Source organism: Oncorhynchus gorbuscha, linkage group LG03 (assembly GCF_021184085.1).
Source record: "Oncorhynchus gorbuscha isolate QuinsamMale2020 ecotype Even-year linkage group LG03, OgorEven_v1.0, whole genome shotgun sequence".
In the NCBI taxonomy this organism is placed as follows: domain Eukaryota; kingdom Metazoa; phylum Chordata; class Actinopteri; order Salmoniformes; family Salmonidae; genus Oncorhynchus; species Oncorhynchus gorbuscha.
This window is the reverse complement of record NC_060175.1, coordinates 82,105,325-82,124,411: the sequence shown is the minus strand read 5'-3', so window position 1 is coordinate 82,124,411 and position 19,087 is coordinate 82,105,325. Positions and strand designations below refer to the sequence as shown.

The following is a 19,087-nucleotide window of genomic DNA, read 5'->3' as shown; positions in this document are numbered from 1 at the left end:
ACAGGTGTGTGCCTTTCCAAATGATGTCCAATTAATTGAATTTACCACAGGTGGACTCCAATCAAGTTGTAGAAACATCTCAAAGATGATCAATGGAAACAGGATGCACCTGAGCTCAATTTCGAGTCTCATAGCAAAGGGTCTGAATACTTATGTAAATAAGGTATTTCAGTTTTTTATTTGTAATACATTTTATTTGTAATAACATTTCTAAAAACCTGTTTTCACTTTGTCAGTATGGGGTATGTGTAGATTGATGAGGGAAAAAAATGCATTTATTTTAGAACAAGCCTGTGACTTAACCAAAATGTGGAAAAAGTCAAGGTGTCTGAATACTTTCCGAGTGCACTGTACATCATTACCACAAGTTTGGACGTTGTATTATTCAGTCCCTTCAGGATTCTGCTATCAAAATGTTTTAGTTGCAAAATCAACGATTCCCCGCATATTATGCAAGCAAAGACTTGCAAATTTGACCAATCACTGCACTATTTCGGCATTAAACAGTCAATTCGTAGCAACATTTTCTCACAAAACTGACCCAACGCCGCATTACAAAAAGAGGGCTGGCAATTTCAACCAATCAACGCACATGTACAGCATAATATCGTTAAATGAAGCCAGAAGTCAACAAACTTTTTCTCTCGTCACTGTATTTCGCATTTTGCGACTAATTTGAACACAATAATCGTGGAATCCTGGAGGGACTGAATAGGTAAGACTGAGCAGCACACGTTACAGGGCGACGAGCCACTCTCCGACACTAAACGCCTCTCGCTCACTCTTCTCTTTCTGGAACGGGGTACCACACGCTTCTTTATTTTCTTATTTGCAGCCCAAACCGCCCCTTTACTAAGAACTCTCTCTTTTTGCTACTTTGTTTACTGGTATTGAATGAGGACCAATTTACGCGTTGTAATATCAATTAATTAATACAAGAAACGTGTCTGGAGAAGTCACCGCAGCACCGGAGCAAACATCCATCTTTCCACCGCCGCTCCTTCACCACCTCTGGCCATTATACTGTTGGAACTACTACGCTACTGTGTTAAAATGACAGCAAAGCACCGAGGGAAGAAGAACAAACACAAACACGAAGACTTTAACCATTTGATTAATGAATATTCAGAACCGGAAGCGCGAGGTGGAAACCAGAATGTGATATTGTTAATTTCATTCCTTATGATTGTGATCGGAGGTGCCACCGGGACATGGTTCTGTTTCCAGCAGCACCAAAGTATAACCTACTTAGCAGACAACTTCATGGGCATGCAGATGAAGATGGTGACGCTTCAGTCCTTCCAGGAAGAAATTCGACAGACAAATGAAAAGGTAAATAGTTAACCATGCGTAATAAGACCATGGGCAAAAATAATAGGCGCATTACAAAGGCTCTGAAGTTTCCATGCGTCAGCAAATTGTCAAAATAACATTCTGTGCAACGTTTTTTGTGATCAAAATCCTTCTGTGTTTAGACCCATTGCAATACTATTCTGACCGTCCTAATTTATTTTGCATTCAGTACTATGGAAATCTCTTGCAGTCGGTATGTATATGCCATCCTATAACATGCCTGCAGTTTTCAGCAACATTTCAGGATAGGATATGATAGTTCTGATGTAATACTGCCAAGACACTGAACCGAAGTGAGTCGCAAATTATTCTATTTCTAACCACTGTCAAGGTGCGCAACCTGGTCTCAGAGCATATCGTTTTATTCTGTACGTAAATCAGAGACACACCATTTAGTATGATATGTTAAATTTGCAATGTTTACATAACACAGATAGTTACTTATGGCAAAAAAAATATGAGTGTGGTTGGTTGTACGTATAACACTTATAACACGAACGTCTAGCAACCCAAAGCTTGTGAGTTCGAATAAATTTAGCATTGTAGCTAATTAGCAACTTTTAAACTAATTCTTACTTTTTAGCTACTTTGCAACGACCTGGCATGTTAGCAAACCTTTCCCCCAACTCTAACCTTAACCCTTTTAGCTAACCCTTTTCCTAACCTTAACCATTTACCCTAACTCCTAAACTTAACCCTAACCTTGAACCCTAACCCCTAGCTTAGCTAATGTTAGCCAACTAGCCACCTTGCTACAATTCATAACATATATGTTCTGCAAATTCGAAACATGTACGTTTTGCAGATTCATAACATATGATACTAATTGTAATTCGTAACATATTATAGGAAAATGGTGGTGGACATCCACAAATTAATACATACTGTACCATATGAAATGTAACATCATACTAAATGGAGTGTCTCAATTTTATGTACAGAATAAGACGAAATGCTCTGAGACTAGGTTGAGGTGCACATCATGCAGCTGTCACCATTTGTAATGGGGATTCAATTTGACCTACAATGTGGGAACACTGACTGCACCAATAGTTTGTTAGGGTACATACCATAAGCCACTGAATGTCCCTAGAATATAGACATATTTCAATAAAAGATTAACTGTATAAGCGTTTTGAAATAAACACATTCTACTTCCAATTCGACTCCAGTCTTACAGTAGTTGACCCTGCTTGAAACCATGCTTCACATAGTCATGGTACTGATTTCAGTGTGCACTGTGCAGTGGCTCAAATAAAGAAGCCAGTTGTCTATATGGGGATAAAAATAGCCTGCTACAACACTCGATATTGACCTTACTTGTGGTGAGTCCCTGTAACATGCACTCCTATTAGTTTTCCAGCTTCATTGCACTGGTTCCCTGGCTGGTCTTTTATCATACATAGAAACATGTTCTAAAGATTATACCGATTCAGATGTGGCCACCCGGGTGAGTGTTTCCAAAACAATAAGTGCAGAGGGGAATTTGTAGACTAATTGAGGAGGATGAGGAGGTATATGCACTAGTATCTGCACATGCTTAATGCATGTTCTAAGTTACTTTGGAACATGTGTTATACATACCAAAATACCCTGCGTCAATGAGAAGTCATTATGTAGTATTAAACCATGGCCCCACATACAGGTATTACAGGTACTTCATACACACTGTTGAGAGATAGGAAACCAGCATTCACAAGTTTGTTGAAGTTCTTTTACAAGGCAAAAAGTTGGCTGTCAACACCTGGTTGCAGGGCTAAATACAGGCATGTGATTTTCCCCATAAAAATCCTTAACATGTTAACATGTTTGCACATTGACCTCACCATACACACACTATGCCACAATTTCACCTTGTGGGTCACAGAAAATATAAAAAGTGAGTAACCTATGTAGCTGAGTGAAGGTTTGTTTGCCCCCAGTTCAGGAAATTCCATTTGAGGCTAGGGATTGTGCAACACTTGAGGGGCCAGAGTCAGAGACTTTCTGCATGCAGAGTAAGGTGAACCCCTATTGTTGAGAGGCAGGAATTCAGAAGAAGTAAGCGTTTGGTGAACTAACACTCGTACTTCACTCTTTCCCCCCTTACTAACTCTGACTTTTATGATAGCTACTTTATTGAGTAAAAATGTATTTACTAGACTGTGATATGTGGTTGTCTATCTTAAGATGAATGCATTAACTGTAAATTGCTCTGGATAAGTGCATCTGCTAAATTACTAATGTGTAAAATGTAAATGCTTGAGCTGGTATCCTATGAATAGTATCAGTATTGCGAGAAAGCAGCCACAGTGTTCTGTCCTCATACTGTGGGGAGAGTCATTAAAGTGGTATTCCCCCGGCACAGGAAGGGAGACCATCCTTAACTTATAAGATCACAGGTTAGCCTTCACACAGTGGGACATTGTCACTGATGGGGCCAGGATGTGGATCCACTTAACTGCTGACAGAATTAAATTGGCCTACTTAAATCATAGGATTATTCTACAGGTCAACCTGGTCAATATCTTGTTATCATTTCTTTACACCCACTTACTGTAACTGTCTCAACCAATAGATCATTTTCTGTCAGGATGAATAGCATGAGAGGTAAAATACTTGATAAAGATTGCTCACTTACTTGGTATTGGCTGCACTATGCGCGGACTCTGAGCTATTTCTGTTTTATGTCCTTGCAGCAGCACAGTACCAGTGACTTCGAGCTTCGCCTCAACACCCTGGAAGAGTCTTACACGCTGGCCCAGAAGCAAGTAGTCATGGCCCTGGCCATGGCTGAGCAGCTAAAGACTTTAGACCTGCCCGCCCAGGTCCTCTCCCTCCACACAGAGATGAATGCCCAGCTAGCTGAGATACAGCAGGCCACTGTGTCCACGGAGCAGCTGACTCAGCTGCAGGCCATGCTGAAGGGGAAGAGCGAGGAGTTTGAGGCTGTCCGGCTGCAGGTGGAGGGCCTGGCGGGGTTGAGCACAGAGCTGGCCCAGAGCGTGGAGGGCCTGACAGGGAGCCTGGCCGAGAGGGCAGGGCTGCTGGGCACCCTGAGTGCCACCATGGAGGGCCAGGCATCAGACCTCCTGGGGGTGAAGGAACAGCTGTCTGCCAACAAGGCTCAACTGGAGGCCAGTACAGCGGAGATCACAAGTGTCAGGTATGTAGTGTACTGGGAATTGGAAAGAGGTTTGAAATGTTTGGTGTTGTTGTATCTTCCATTGTATTGGTTGGTTTCACTGTGTATGCATACCTGTGTTTCAGAGAACTGATCGGGACAGTGCAGTCTCAGAGTGCCCAGCAGGCCAGAAAGGGGCAGCTGGTGACAGTACAACAATGTCTGCAGGAGCAGAACTCAGTGGCTCACAGTCTGCACTCTGAGCTCCACGCTCAGCTGGAGGTCGTGCAGAAACAGGTCGCCCGGGTAATGACTACAGGAAGTCTCACACATGCCAGGGTTTAGAATATTGTGGTAGAAGGGGACTGGGTCACCCTCAAATATACTTCCGTTTATGAATTGTCTTATATAGTGGTATGTTAGGACCGGTCACAGGTTATTTAAGCAGTAAGGCCCGAGGGGGTGTGGTATATGGCCAATATACCACGACTAAGGGCTGTTCTTATGCACGACGCAACGCGGAGTGCCTGGATACAGCCCTTAGCCGTGGTATATTGGCCATATACCACAAACTCCCCGAGGTGCCTTATTGCTATTATAAACTGGTTACCAACATAATTAGAGCAGTAAAAATAAATGTTTTGTCATACCTGTGGTATACGGTCTGATATACCACAGCTGTCAGCCAATCAACATTCAGAGCTTGAACCACCCAGTTTATAATGCCTTTTAAAACCTTTTCATCACAGTTTCTCATCTAAGCATTAGTGTTCCTAACGTGTATTTGTACAGAGGTGTATTTTGTACAGAGGAGCATGCACATTCTCATAACTATTTTTGCCTAGTATGTGCCCATGGGGAACTTTTATGACATTGCTGCTAACCCATTAGTGTGTAGAGGCTAATTGCCTGCTGTGGATTCTCTGATGAATTCTGGGTAAATGTTGTATTCCCATTCATATACTGTAATGTAGGCCAAATAAATGACATCAATGTGATTACAAAGTAACCATAGGCCCTGTACTTCCCCTAAGACTAACTATAATTATGTCTGTTTTAGCTGGAAGGAGGGGGTCAAGCAGATGAGCCCTCAGAGGAGGTGGAGGAAGAGGCTGCTTCTGCGAAAGAGGAGCAGGCTGCTCCTGCTGAGGATGTGGGAGAGAAGGAGGCGGCTCACTTAGATGGGAAGTCTGTTGTACAGGAGGATTCGGCTGTCACAGAGGAACAGACTGCTTCTGCAGAGGAGGAGGGGGTGGAGGAGGAGCAGGCAGAAGAAGAGGATTCTGAAGTAGAAGATGAGCAAGAGCAGGAGCAGGCCGTGGAGGAAGAGGAGGAACAACTGGAAGAAGATGAGGCCTCTACTGAGGAGGAATGTAAGTCTGTCTTAAAATCTATTTCAAACTAGAGTACAAATCTCCAGTTACTGCAAGGTGCAGGGCACAAATGAAGAAATAAAGATGGATCCCTGCACACCGATGAATGCTCCCACATTGTTATTGTGCAACGTTTCAACTCAAAGTCCTCATCAGCCCTTCGCCAGGCTGATGTTATGTGCACAGGTTATTCATCTTTATTTCAAGGCTTTTACAATTTATCTGTGACCTCTTTTGGCCTAACCTTACAGAAATTGTTGTTTCAAGTGAGGAGCACTAATGTGGTAATACAATGTTGTTACTAGTCTAATTGCAGTGTTATTACACAGGTATAGGAGCAAAATGCAATTAATGTAACCTGTACTCCATATAATGTGAAGTGTTATTGACTCCACTTACAAAGGATGACAACAGACCATTTAGGGTATCAATATCTTCTCTCATTGGTAGAGCAATGTTCCTCACTAAAGGTTGTTGTGGGCAATAGTATATGAAATGTTTTTCTGATTTGCCTGGTCGGCTCTAAGGCCTTTAGTGAAGAACATTGCCATTGATCTGTCTAATAACTGTAATGTTAACTGTAATGTTATTCTATATTACAGTGTGAATGTAAGCAGCAATGACAGCCACCACACTCACAGAGGATAATGAACATGTTCAGTCTGCATCGTGACAAATGGGAAGGCATTGCTGATGTTGAGGTGCAATAAACATTTTGTTTGTCTCTCCAAGGGAAATGGCTGGTCAATAGAATCCACACAACTCTCTGGAATCAGTATTGATACCTCAATGAATGTGTGTTTGAGAAAGCTACCTGGTCAGGCAATGGTTAATACTATTCAGGACTCACCTGCCAATACCAACCTCAAGAAGCCTTCATCTATTTTAAGAACACACCTGTATTTCTATAGATTATTTTCTGTACACCAAACTGTCACACTTTTTCTGCAAGCTCAGTTCTAGCCGTCAGAGTTCAATGTGACAGGGAGAAAATGAAAAGCCAACAGAAAAAACACTCATTCACTCACACACTGTCACACACAATCAAACAAAGACAAAATGTGCCTGTCTTGTTGACATGAGATGGGCTTTCCTTTTGTCATTGTCTGAAATGTGTCTTGGGATTTTGATTGGAATAAGGGATACGGAACTAAAGTTACTGAACGTAAGTTACTGTATCCTATTTGTTTATACTGTCAAAACCGCTTACTACAGGAATAGTATGGGGGGGGTAGCAAGGGCCATATCTATGAAATTCTCAAATGTTCATGCAGCTTCACTAAAGATTATATTAGTCTAGTAGTTGTATTTTTGTTTCACTTTTCTTTTGACTTTTGTCTGTACGCAAAGTGCACTGTTACTGCCAAGGCATGGGTTCGTCTTCTGTCTCTCACAACGTACTGCTCATCTCAGATCTCTGTGATGCATCTTTAATCAAATAAACCCTGGTTCCTCCGTTATTTTTAAACTGAACTCTGTCTCCATGTTTTTAAAATATTTTTTAATGATTGATTGAGTAGTATCTCATATGAACTGAAGTGTATGTGTTGGATACAGTCTTGTAATTATACAGTTGCAGAAAATGCCTTCATTCCAGGGACATGGAGTGAACATGTGGTGGCAGTGACACACGTATTCTCTGTGTACAATCAACTCTGTAGCCTGTACTGCATCTGAGTCCCCTGTTGCGTTGACATTTTTACATTCCTATTCATTTACTGCTGTGAATGGTGGTCCCACTTAGTGCTACTTAGCAGCATATATACAGTGGGGCAAAAAGTATTTAGTCAGCCACCGATTGTGCAAGTTCTCCCACTTAAAAAATGAGAGAGGCCTGTAATTGTCACGTTCTGACCATAGTTCTTTTGTGTTTTCCTTGTTTTAGTGTTGGTCAGGACGTGAGCTGGGTGGGCATTCTATGTTGTGTGTCTAGTTTGTCCGTTTCTATGTATGGCCTGATATGGTTCTCAATCAGAGGCAGGTATCTTCATTGTCTTCGCTGCACCAGATAGGACTGTGTCGGGTTTTGCCACGTTTGTTATTTTGTAAGCCACTCCTTTGTTTCCCGGGTTGTGTGTTTGGGATCATTTTCATGCTGAAAGACCCAGCCACGTTTCATCTTCAATGCCGTTGCTGATGGAAGGAGGTTTTCACCTAAAATCTCACGATACATGGCCCCATTCATTCTTTCCTTTACACGGATCAGTCGGCCTGGTCCCTTTGCAGAAAAACAGCCCCAGGGCATGATGTTTCCACCCCCATGCTTCACAGTAGGTATGGTGTTCTTTGGATGCAACTCAGCATTCTTTGTCGTACATGGCACCAAACACGTATGGTGTCCCCGAGTTGAGTTTTTACCAAAAAGTTATATTTTAGTTTCATCTGACCATATGACATTCTCCCAATCTTCTTCTGGATCATCCAAATGCTCTCTAGCAAACTTCAGATGGGCCTGGACATGTACTGGCTTAAGCAGGGGGACAAGTCTGGCACTGCAGGATTTGAGTCCCTTTTCAGAGCGTAGTGTGTTACTGATGGTATGCTTTGTTACTTTGGTCCCAGTCTGCAGGTCATTCACTAGGTCCAGGGGCCCCCCGTGTGGTTCTGGGATTTTTGCTCACCGTTCTTGTGATCATTTTGTCTGGTTTGTCCGTTTCCCTGATATGGTTCTCAATCAGAGGCAGGTGTTAGTCACTGATTGGGCACCATATTTAGGTAGCTTGTTTTGGTGAGATCTTGCATGGAGTTCTCCCCAGATCGACTCTTTCGGGGGAGATTATCAGTGGTCTTGTATGTCTCCCATTTCCTAATAATTCCTCCCACAGTTGATTTCTACTTCAAATGACAGACTGAGAAGGCCAGAAAACCATTGTAAGCATTTTGCAGATTCAGTCTTCCCAGCCTGGTGCAGGTCTACAATTTTGTTTCTGGTGTCCTTTGACAGCTCTTTGGTCTTGTCCATAGTGGAGTTTGGAGTGTGACTGTTTGAGGTTGTGGACAGGTGTCTTTTAACAAGTGCCATTAATACAGGTAACGAGTGTAGGACAGAGGAGCCTCTTAAAGAAGAAGTTACAGGTCTGTGAGAGCCAGAAATCTTGCTTTGTTGTAAGTGACCAAATACTTATTTTCCACCATAATTTGCAAATAAATTCATTAAAAATCCTACAATGTGATTTTCTGGATTTTTTTTCTCATTTTGTCTCTCATGGTTGAAGTGTACCTATGATGAAAATTACAGGCCTTTCATCTTTTTAAGTGGGAGAACTTGCACAATTGGTGGCTGACTAAATACTTTTTTACCCACTGTACAGTGGGGAGAACAAGTATTTGATACACTGCCGATTTTGCAGGTTTTCCTACTTACAAAGCATGTAGAGGTCTGTAATTGTTATCATATGTACACTTCAACTGTGAGAGACAGAATCTAAAACAAAAATCCAGAAAATCACATTGTATTATTTTTAAGTAATTCATTTGCATTTTATTGCATGACATAAGTATTTGATCACCTACCAACCAGTAAGAATTCCGGCTCTCGCAGACCTGTTAGTTTTTCTATAAAGAAGCCCTCCTGTTCTCCACTCATTACCTGTATTAACTGCACCTGTTTGAACTCGTTACTTGTATAAAAGACACCTGTCCACAAACTCAATCAAACAGACTCCAACCTCTCCACAATGGCCAAGACCAGAAAGCTGTGTAAGGACATAAGGGATTCAATTGTAGACCTGCAAGAGGCTGGGATGGGCTACAGGACAATAGGCAAGCAGATTGGTGAGAAGGCAACAACTGTTGGCGCAATTATTAGAAAATGAAAGAAGTTCAAGATGACGGTCAATCACCCTCAGTCTGGGCTCCATGCAAGATCTCACCTCGTGGGGCATCAATGATCATGAGGAAGGTGAGGGATCAGCCCAGATCTACATGTCAGGACCTGGTCAATGACCTGAAGAGAGCTGGGACCACAGTCTCAAAGAAAACCATTAGTAACACACTACGCCGTCATGGATTAAAATCCTGCGGCGCACACAAGGTCCCCCTGCCCAAGCCAGCGCATGTCCAGGCCCGTCTGAAGTTTGCCAATGACCATCTGGATGATCCAGGGGAGGAATGGGAGAAGGTCATATTGCCCAGCGACACCCCGAAACCTGAAGGATCTGGAGAAGGTCTGTATGAAGGAGTGGGCCAAAATCCCTGCTGCAGTATGTGCAAACCTGGTCAAGAACTACAGGAAACGTATGATCTCTGTAATTGCAAACAAAGGTTTCTGTACCAAATATTAAGATCTGCTTTTCTGATGTATCAAATACTTATGTCATGCAATGAAATGCAAATGAAAATCCCTTATGCAAATGAAAATCATACAATGTGATTTTCTGGATTTTTGTTTTATATTCCGTCTCTCACAGTTGAAGTGTACATATGATAAAAATGACAGACCTCTACATGCTTTGTAAGTAGGAAACACTGCCGATTATGCAGGTTATCAAATACTTGTTCTCCCCACTGTATATTGTGGAAAAGTGAGTGTCTGTAATATGTTTTCCACATGTCAGTGCATGCCATGTAGTCCAAGGGCCACACACCAAAAATGTGTAGTTCCATAATCTAGAAAATAGACCTGTTGAATCTCAACAACCCTATGGAGATAATTCTATAAACATGAATACTGTGTGATTCAAAACTTGCAAATGTTTTTTCATGAATCAAAGAAATCATGCATCTTGGGTAATTTCCATAGGAACGTTCCGACGTTGCTATGTTTCACCTTGGTTAATTTTGTTGCACACTGGCACATATAACGTTGTGCGTTCAGTATCCTTGCATCAGCTAAAGCATCATCACTGATCAAGATGACCCTTGAAATGAGCAATGGTTTTCTCATTTAATATAAGATGTTTTGGCAGCTGTATTTAGCCTACAAGGGCCATCATTGCTCTTGCCTGCTAGCCAAACTAAAGACAGTACAACGTTTGCTAGCTAACACAGCTCTCAAAAGATGGGACTATTAGTCCTTTTACATCGTTTGTCATCTGCATCCGACTTTAATGTGCCCAGCAGGCTATACACTTGTGACCCCCGGTGACCGGGTCATACATGATACATCCTTCGTTCAGGCTTCAAAGGCATCATTTCATCCTTAATGGGATTTAATGGCCCACATGGAAAATATATGTACTGTCTTAATAAAACCCAATTTTCCACCACCATGCTAGAGTGGCTAATGCTGCTTCCTGAATGAAGGATTTGTAATGTACGAGGCGGTCGCCGGGGAGTGTATAGGCGGCTGGGTTAAATTTGGACGCACAATATGACACAAAATGTCAAAGGAATAATATGCCATCTGGCGCCGGTTAGGTTAAAAACAAGTGTGTAACAATTGTAACCAAGATGTAACATGGAAATGACCCAAAATGTGTTTTTGATTTCAAAATTGTACCTACTTTATTTATAATATTTAATTCATGTGCAACTTCTACAAGTTGTAGATCAGAAATTCTTCAGCTTAATAAAATTACCTCACCTTTTCGAAGGCCTTTTTTGTTCTGTGGCCCTTGGACTAATGTAAGTAATGACTCATGATGAAATCCTGAAAAACACAGATAAGACGTGTGTGTGTATAGTTGCAAACGCCTGTTTCTGCATTTGCTGGTTTGGTACTGCCAAACACTATGGTTTGCTATTATTTTATCTATTAAGCTAGGTTGATGAGCTACTGCATACTTGAAAATCATTCAATCTGACCAGAAATAATGTCTAACTTGTTCACACCCATCCATGATGTTTTATTCCATTGTTACACGTTAAAGGGTAAGGCCCCAGGAAGTTAACGTGATAATTCACAATGGATTAGTATCATGTCATAGAATTATTTCTACATTTGTAAAGACTGCAACCATTGTGTGTATGTAATACTGCTGTATGTGAACATTTTCAGCATGTTAGAGAAGATCGGGCTGAAGACCAGCACAGAATCACTGATCTACAAATCATCTTCTACCCTCATAATGTGATCAAGTTTGGCAAATCTGCGCAGCACTTGCTAATGTCGATCCCATTGAACATGCTTGTTGTGTTCTGTGTGGCGTATAAACTGCATTGCTTGCATCAGGCTCTTGGAGACGCAATTGGCTCATAGTGCCCCGCAGCCCGCCTATGAGTCTGTATTGAACACACTGTGCCTCGCCTTGCCCAGCTGATGGGGAGGATACAGTCTCTCTTTCTCTCTCTCCCTTCCGCCCTGTCCCACTCCTGTCCCTCCCCCGTCCTCCGTTATCGCTCCCTCTCTCTCTTCCAATCACTCCCTCTCTCAGGATCGTATCCGGCCTCTCCCACTGCAGTCTCTCTCCACCGGTCTCTGACCTTCAGCAGCCTGGGACCATGCAAGCCTGCCTGCCCAGGTATGGAACTAATTCCTACCCTGAACCCTATTCTATCCCCCTATCTGCATGACTTCCCTGTGCAGAATGTGAGAATATATGTCTTTTACTTTGATCTGAGAGTCAACGTGGTGTGGCCTCTCACTGGTGTTGCTTGGCATTTCCTGCAAGTGGAAGGTATACCCTTCCCTGGTATTTGAATTGTACTGTGTGGGAATTTGGTGCTCCTGGGTTGTGTTAGCTGAATTTATAGGAGTGTGGGTGTGTGTATAGTGCTGTACATATTTAGTAAACTAAATGCATTGGCATTCAAATACCTCCCATCACTATGTTTAAATTACAACCCCAACAAATGTATCCTATATAATGCATTTGGTATGGAAATTGGAGATGCTTAAATCAAATTGAACATGCTTAAAACAAGTGTTTTTTATATCCTGCAACGTAAAAACAAATGTACTGTAGGATGTCTCCTGTATCACGTTTGCCTCAAGTCATTCCACTGTGTAGAAATATGATTTGTAATGTTGCTGTAGAATCACAGTTTACATAACAATTATTTAGCAGACATTGTTATTCAAAGCGACCCAAAGATTTTTATTGGGTATTCAAACCAGTGACTTTTCGGTTACTGGCCCAGTGTGCTTAACTGGTAGGCTACCTGGCTACATCACAGTTGATAGTAATGTAGCCATCCACAGCCCTGTAGTCAGTGTTAAATAATGTAGTAGGCTGACGTCCTGACTGTTGGTCGAGTTAAGCTTTCTCTCACGATGGAGGGTGTGGATGGTGCCTCTCCGGCACAGCAGAAGTTGATTAATCGGCACTCAGTACAGAAAGAGGGAGGGAGTGCAGCCGGCAGCCGGTACTAGTGGGGACAACGAGCCATTAGATTGAATGCTGCTTACTCTTCCCCTCTCTGTGGAGCCCAATGGCTGCTAACATGGCTGTCTCTTAGAGGTCATTGATTGGCTACTGTCCAAGCTAGAAGCATTAAACATGATCATGAAAGGAATACCACATAACGTCCTAAGAGCATTGTAGCATTGATTGAGGGGGGTTATTTACTGTGAACGTATTGTGTGCTTTGTACAATACATAGTTGTTTTGTGATTACATCAGGCACTGTATGCACAACTGAACACATTCTGCATACATTTACTTGTGAGAAATAGTATGAAGTTAAAGCAGCTTCACCCAAGTCATTGCATGAAACACATAGTTATTATATGTAACCTCCTGTGAATATTTGTTTTGGTGCAGTACCTTTCAAAACGATCACTTGATTGCACTGCCACCCTCTTATCTTGAAAGGTTTTGTTGATAATTTGAGCATAATGTCACCTCACCCTGATGTGTCGTCACCTCGTGCTGTGCTCCAGTACAAGGTGACAAGTGTGTGACCAGAGCATGGCCAGAGTTCATTGAAGCTATTTGTAGGGCATGACAGCTACAATGGATTTGGAAATTATTCAGACCCTTGACTTTTTCCACATTTTGTTACGTTACAGCCTTATTCTAAAATATATTTGTTTAAATGATCAATCTACACACATTACCCCATAATAACAAAGCAAAAACTGTTTTTTAGAAATGTTTGCTAATTTATAAAAACAACATAAAATTAACTGAAATAGTACATTTACATAAGTATTCAGACTCTTTACTCAGTACTTTGTTGAAGCACCTTTGGCAGCGATTTACAGCTTTGAGTCTTCTTGGGTATGACGCTACAAACTTCCCTGCAGATCCTCTCAAGCCGTGTCAGGTTGGATGGGGAGCGTCGCTGCACAGCTATTTTCAGGTCTCTGCAGAGATGTTCGATCGGGTTCAAGTTCGGGCTTTGGCTGGGCCACTCAAGGATATTCAGAGACCTGTTCTGAAGCCACTCCTAAGTTGTCTTGGCTGTGTGCTTAGGGTCATTGTCCCGTTGGAAGGTGAACCTTCGTCCCCAATCAGAATTCCTGAAGGCTTTGGAACAGGTTTTCATCAAGGATCTCTATGTTCTTTGCTCCGTTCATCTTTCCCTCAGTCCTGACTAGTCTCCCAGTCCCTGTCACTGAAAAACGTTCCCACAGCATGATACTGCCACCACCATGCTTCACCATAGGGATGGTGCCAGGTTTACTCCAGACGTAACTCTTGGTTTCATCAGACCAGATAATCTTGTTTCTCATGGTCTGAGTCCTTTAGGTGCCTTTTGGCAAACTCCAAGTGGGCTGTCATGTGCCTTTTACTAAGGAGTGGCTTCCGTCTGGCCACTCTACCATAAAGGCCTGATTGGTGGAGTGCTGCAGAGATGGTTGTCTTTCTGGAAGGTTGTCCCATCTCCACAGAGGAACTCTTGAGCTCTGTCAGAGTGACTATCAGATTCTTGGTCACCTCCCTGACCAAGGCCCTTCTCCCCCGATTGCTCAGTTTGGCCGGGCGGCCAGCTGTAGGAAGAGTCTTAGTGGTACCTAACTTCTTCCATTTAAGAATGATGGAGGCCACTGTGTTCTTGGGGACCTTCAATGCTTCCTTTTTTGCTACCCTTCCCCAGATCTGCGCTTCAACACAATCCTGTCTCTGAGCTCTACAGACAATTCCTTCAACCTCATGACTTGGTTTTTGCTCTGACATGCACGGTCAACTGTGGGACCTTATATAGACAGGTGTCTGCCTTTCCAAAACATGTCCAATCAATTGAATTTACCACAAGTGGACTCCAATCAAGTTGTAGAAAAAGGGTCTGAATACCTATGTAAATAAGGTATGTACTGTTTTTTTTATAAATGTGCAAAAAAAATCAAACCTGTTTTCACTTTGTCGTTATGCGTTATTGTGTGAATATTGATGAGGAAAATAAATAATTGAATCAATTTTAGAATAAGTCTAATGTAACAAAATTTGGAAAAAGTCAAGGGGTTTGAATACTTCCTGAATGCACTGTATGTCCTGCAAAGTGCTGCTGCCTTGTTTCCAACCTGTGCAGGGCCTATCTAACCCCAGTGAGAGATGAGGAGGCAGAGTCTCAGAGGAAGGCCAGATCCCGCCAAGCCAGGCAAACCCGCAGATCCACACAGGTACTAAACAAAACGCACTCCACAGGCCAGGAATGAAAATGCATGTTAAATGGAAATTCTTCATTACAAATCCAAGACTATGCCCCAAGATAGGAAAACTGGTCCCAAGATATTCTTTGGTATCAATGTGATTTTGTTGGACTATTTATCTGTAGTATCTTGTTGATCTTAGGATGTACTGTCTGTGTCTTCCTCAGGGTGTGACCCTGGCTGAACTGAAGGAAGCTCAGAGGACCAACAGCCTGTCTCCCCTGGACAGAGACAGACAGACAGCAGATGGACATAGCAGACTGACTGACAGGTCCTGTCTGCGGGGGAAATGGGCTGCAGAGGACAGAGGAGAGACCAGGACCAAACTGGCTCAGTCTATGGAGACAGAGGATCACAGTCCCACATGGAGCAGGGAGATAGATGAGGTGCGGATAAACATTTAATATTTTTGTGTTAGCCTTTCCCCTCAGGATCGTATTGTTGTCATTAGTTATTGTTACAGTAGATAATCTATGATAATGTAATTTTGTGAGAGATCATCTTGTACTATAGTAGCTGCGTAGTTTGAGGTTCAGATGAGCCAAGCATTGAAGTGCAGTTTTTTTTCTAATTTCAAGCTCGGAAATCATAGATCAAGGCTGGGGACCATGGAGGCAGAATATTCCTCTGCCAGTGGGAACTATACCAGCCTGGCCAACCGCACATCCTCCAGAGGTCAGAAACCCAACCATTGTACACAGTCACACAGTTATGACTGAATACAGATGTGTTTACATTTTTCTGCTCAACCATGTTCAGGAAGTTGCTTTGTTACAGAAATGTTACTCTTCCCAAATATCCTTGTCATGTGACATACTGTACCATAGGAAGAACAAGTTATACCTGACACCCAGTTTATGTAAGACTTTATACAGTCAGTGGATCAGTTGTTTTTTTTGTTTTTTTACTGCAAGACCTCTCTATAGGATAAATAACTTGTCATGGTAAGGTGCAGTAACTGTTTAGTGATTGTTTCTTATCATGTGAATACTGTAGTTGTTGAATGGAAAGATGAAAACCAGAACCCAATTGAGGATCCCTCCAAACATGTCCTCTCCACAAGAGAGAAACAAGTTCGATTCTGTGACCAAGAGTCAGATGAAGCCTACCAGAATTTGGAGGTATGTGGTGTATGGAGTCTACTAAAAGCAGCACATTTACAAACAGTGTCAAAGATAGGATCTTATAGATTTGACATTTTTCAGAATTAAAGGTGAATAAAAACGAAATCCAAATAGTGAGCAAACTTCTTCGAGAAATGTCTGTGACATTTTCAGCTACCAGTAGGTGGTGATACAAAACACTAAGATTTCAGCACAGTACCATTTTCCTCCCAGATGATGGGGCATTTGTTGATGAACATTACATGCTTTTACAATGGGCAATTTTATTATTATATTATATTACACACCTCACTGATTCTATTGTCATAGCTGGGGATTCCTATGATTCTTGAAATATCATATTGTATTGCAATTAAGTGTTTGTGTGCATGCGTGCGTGTGATTGTGTGTGTGTGATTAGTTGTGTGTGTTCAAAGCTGCATTTCTTTGATTCACATTATAACAATAGCCTTGTACACAGAGACCATTAAAGAGGATCTGTGATGCAATGATTACAGATGTACTGCAATGTTAGTGTAGTTTGCTTTGGGAGTGTTTGTGATAGGGCTGTTTTGCTATCACAGTGGGAGAGAGTCCAGGGCAGGCTGCAGTACCCACATACCCCCTCTCCTTCTCTTCCCTTCTCTCTCCCTCTCCTACCACATCATACATGCTCGAGGTATCTTGACATTCCATACCATATTGGGCAAAATAGGGAGCTCCTCTTCTGCTTCTCAGCGTTGAATTCTACAGCCATAATTATACTGTAGTCAATTCAACTCTCTCTGTCTCTGTCTCTGTCTCTCTCTCTGTCTCTGTCTCTGTCTCTCTCTCTGTCTCTCTCTTTGTCTCTCTCTCTGTCTCTCTCTTTGTCTCTCTCTTTGTCTCTCTCTCTGTCTCTCTCTTTGTCTCTCTCTCTGTCTCTCTCTCTGTCTCTGTCTGTCTCTCTCTATGATGGTGTGTTCCTTCCACCTGTAGGTTAGGTATCTGCACAGACTGTCTCCATGCAGCCAAAGGTGTACATTCCTCCCAGGGCAGAATGACCCTATGAGGCTGGAAATCCCTTTCAAAACAATATGTTTCAGCTAAAAGCTCACAGTTTCTAATTCTGTTAATTTCCCTTAAAGATGGAATCCTCAGTAGGGGGGAAACAGCGCCACTGGCCGCCCCACCACCATTGTTATTGTTTTTATTGCCGAACTGAGGAGCACGGTAAACAAATTGCAGTACATATAGTGCTCTTCTATCGTGTGTGCAATTATGTCAGAGAGGAAATAACAGTGTTAGTTGTTTGCAGTAAGTTCTTTGTTGTTGTAATATTGCAAACGGTCGTGGCAGTTTCACCATTAGGAATTCCAACTTGAATGGGCTTACAGTGAAATGGAGGTGTAGTCCACAATCATCTCCTTAGTCTTGGTTACGTTGAGGGAGAGGTTGTTATTCTGGCACCACCAGGCCATGTCTCTGACCTCCTCTCTATAGGCTGTCTTGTCGTTGTCGGAGATCAGGCCTACCACTGTTGTGTCATTTGCAAACTTAATGATGGTTTTGGAGTCGTGCCTGGACATGCAGTCATGGATGAACAGGGAGTACAGGAGGGGACTGATCACGCACCGCTGGGGAGCTCCAGTTTTGAGGATCAGCATGGCAGATGTGTTGCTACCTACCCTCATCACCTTGGGGCGGCCCGTCAGGAAGTACAGGATCCATAGCTTAGTGATGAGCTTTGAGGTTACTATGGTGTTGAACGCCGAGCTGTAGTCAATGAATAGCATTCTCACATAGGTGTTTCTTTTGTCCAGGTGGGAAAGGGCAGTGTGGAGTGCAACAGAGATTGCACCATCTGTGGATCTGTTTGGGCGGTATGTGAGCCATGACCAGCCTTTCAAAGCACTTCATGGCTACGGACGTGAGTGCTACGGGTCTGTAGTCATTTAGGCAGGTTGCCTTAGTGTTCTTGGGCACAGGGACTATGGTAGTCTTCTTGAAACATGTTGGTATTACAGACTCAATCAGGGACATGTTGAAAATGTCAGTGAAGACACCTGCCAGTTGGTGAGCACAAATCCTTTCAAAGTTTATTTGTCACGTGCGCTGATACAACAGGTGTAGACCTTACAGTGAAATGCTCGGAGCACACGTCCTGGTAATCCATCTGGCCCCGCAGCCTTGTGAATGTTGACCTGTTTAAAGGTCTTACTCACGTCGGCTACGGAGGGAGTGATCACACAGTCATCTGGATCAGCTGATGCTCTCATGCATGCCTCAGTGTTGCTTGCCTCGAAGCGAGCATAGAAGTGATTTAGCTCATCTGGTAGGCTCGTGTCACTGGGCAGCTGGCAGCTGTGCTTCCCTTTGTTTTCTGTAATAGTTCGCAAGCCCTGCCACATAAGATGAGCGTCAGAGCCGGTGTAGTAGGATTATATCTTAGCCCTGTATTGGCGCTTTGCCTGTTTGATGGTTTGTCGCAGAGCATAGCAGGATTTCTTATACGCTTATACGGTTATAGTCACGCACCTTGAAAGCGGCAGCTCTACCCTTTAGCTCAGTGTGAATCTTGCCTGCAATCCATGGTTTCTGGTTGGGGTATGTATGTACAGTCACTGTGGGGACGACATCCTCGATGCACTTATTGACAAAGCCAGTGAGTGATGTGGTGTATTCCTCAATGTCATCGGAA

General features: G+C 42.7%; 2 protein-coding genes across 4 annotated transcripts in view; both read left to right on the top strand.

Moving 5' to 3' along the window:
- The first annotated feature begins 576 nt into the window (after positions 1 to 576).
- Positions 577 to 7,297, top strand: LOC124022372 (neurofilament light polypeptide-like). Of its 3 annotated transcripts, XM_046337312.1 has the most exons (6): positions 577 to 1,332; positions 1,523 to 1,546; positions 4,032 to 4,498; positions 4,603 to 4,762; positions 5,517 to 5,829; positions 6,432 to 7,297. In XM_046337312.1, the coding sequence occupies exons 1-6, from the start codon at positions 1,054 to 1,056 to the stop codon at positions 6,434 to 6,436; spliced, it is 1,248 nt and encodes a 415-aa protein (XP_046193268.1). In that variant the 5' UTR covers positions 577 to 1,053; the 3' UTR covers positions 6,437 to 7,297. The 3 variants fall into 3 exon arrangements, with proteins under 3 accessions (XP_046193268.1, XP_046193284.1, XP_046193277.1); XM_046337328.1 differs by lacking the exon at positions 1,523 to 1,546 and having other exon boundaries at positions 579 to 1,332; positions 4,035 to 4,498; XM_046337321.1 differs by lacking the exon at positions 1,523 to 1,546 and having other exon boundaries at positions 583 to 1,332.
- Positions 7,298 to 12,065: 4,768 nt separating this feature from the next.
- LOC124032044 (protein phosphatase 1 regulatory subunit 12B) overlaps positions 12,066 to 19,087 on the top strand; it is a 38,782-nt gene continuing 31,760 nt past the window's right edge. The window contains exons 1-5 of the mRNA XM_046344044.1: positions 12,066 to 12,230; positions 15,184 to 15,274; positions 15,472 to 15,690; positions 15,883 to 15,979; positions 16,301 to 16,425. Of these exons, the coding sequence (XP_046200000.1) occupies positions 12,211 to 12,230; positions 15,184 to 15,274; positions 15,472 to 15,690; positions 15,883 to 15,979; positions 16,301 to 16,425 (552 nt within the window). The 5' untranslated portion in view covers positions 12,066 to 12,210. The remainder of the gene's footprint in view (positions 12,231 to 15,183; positions 15,275 to 15,471; positions 15,691 to 15,882; positions 15,980 to 16,300; positions 16,426 to 19,087) is intronic.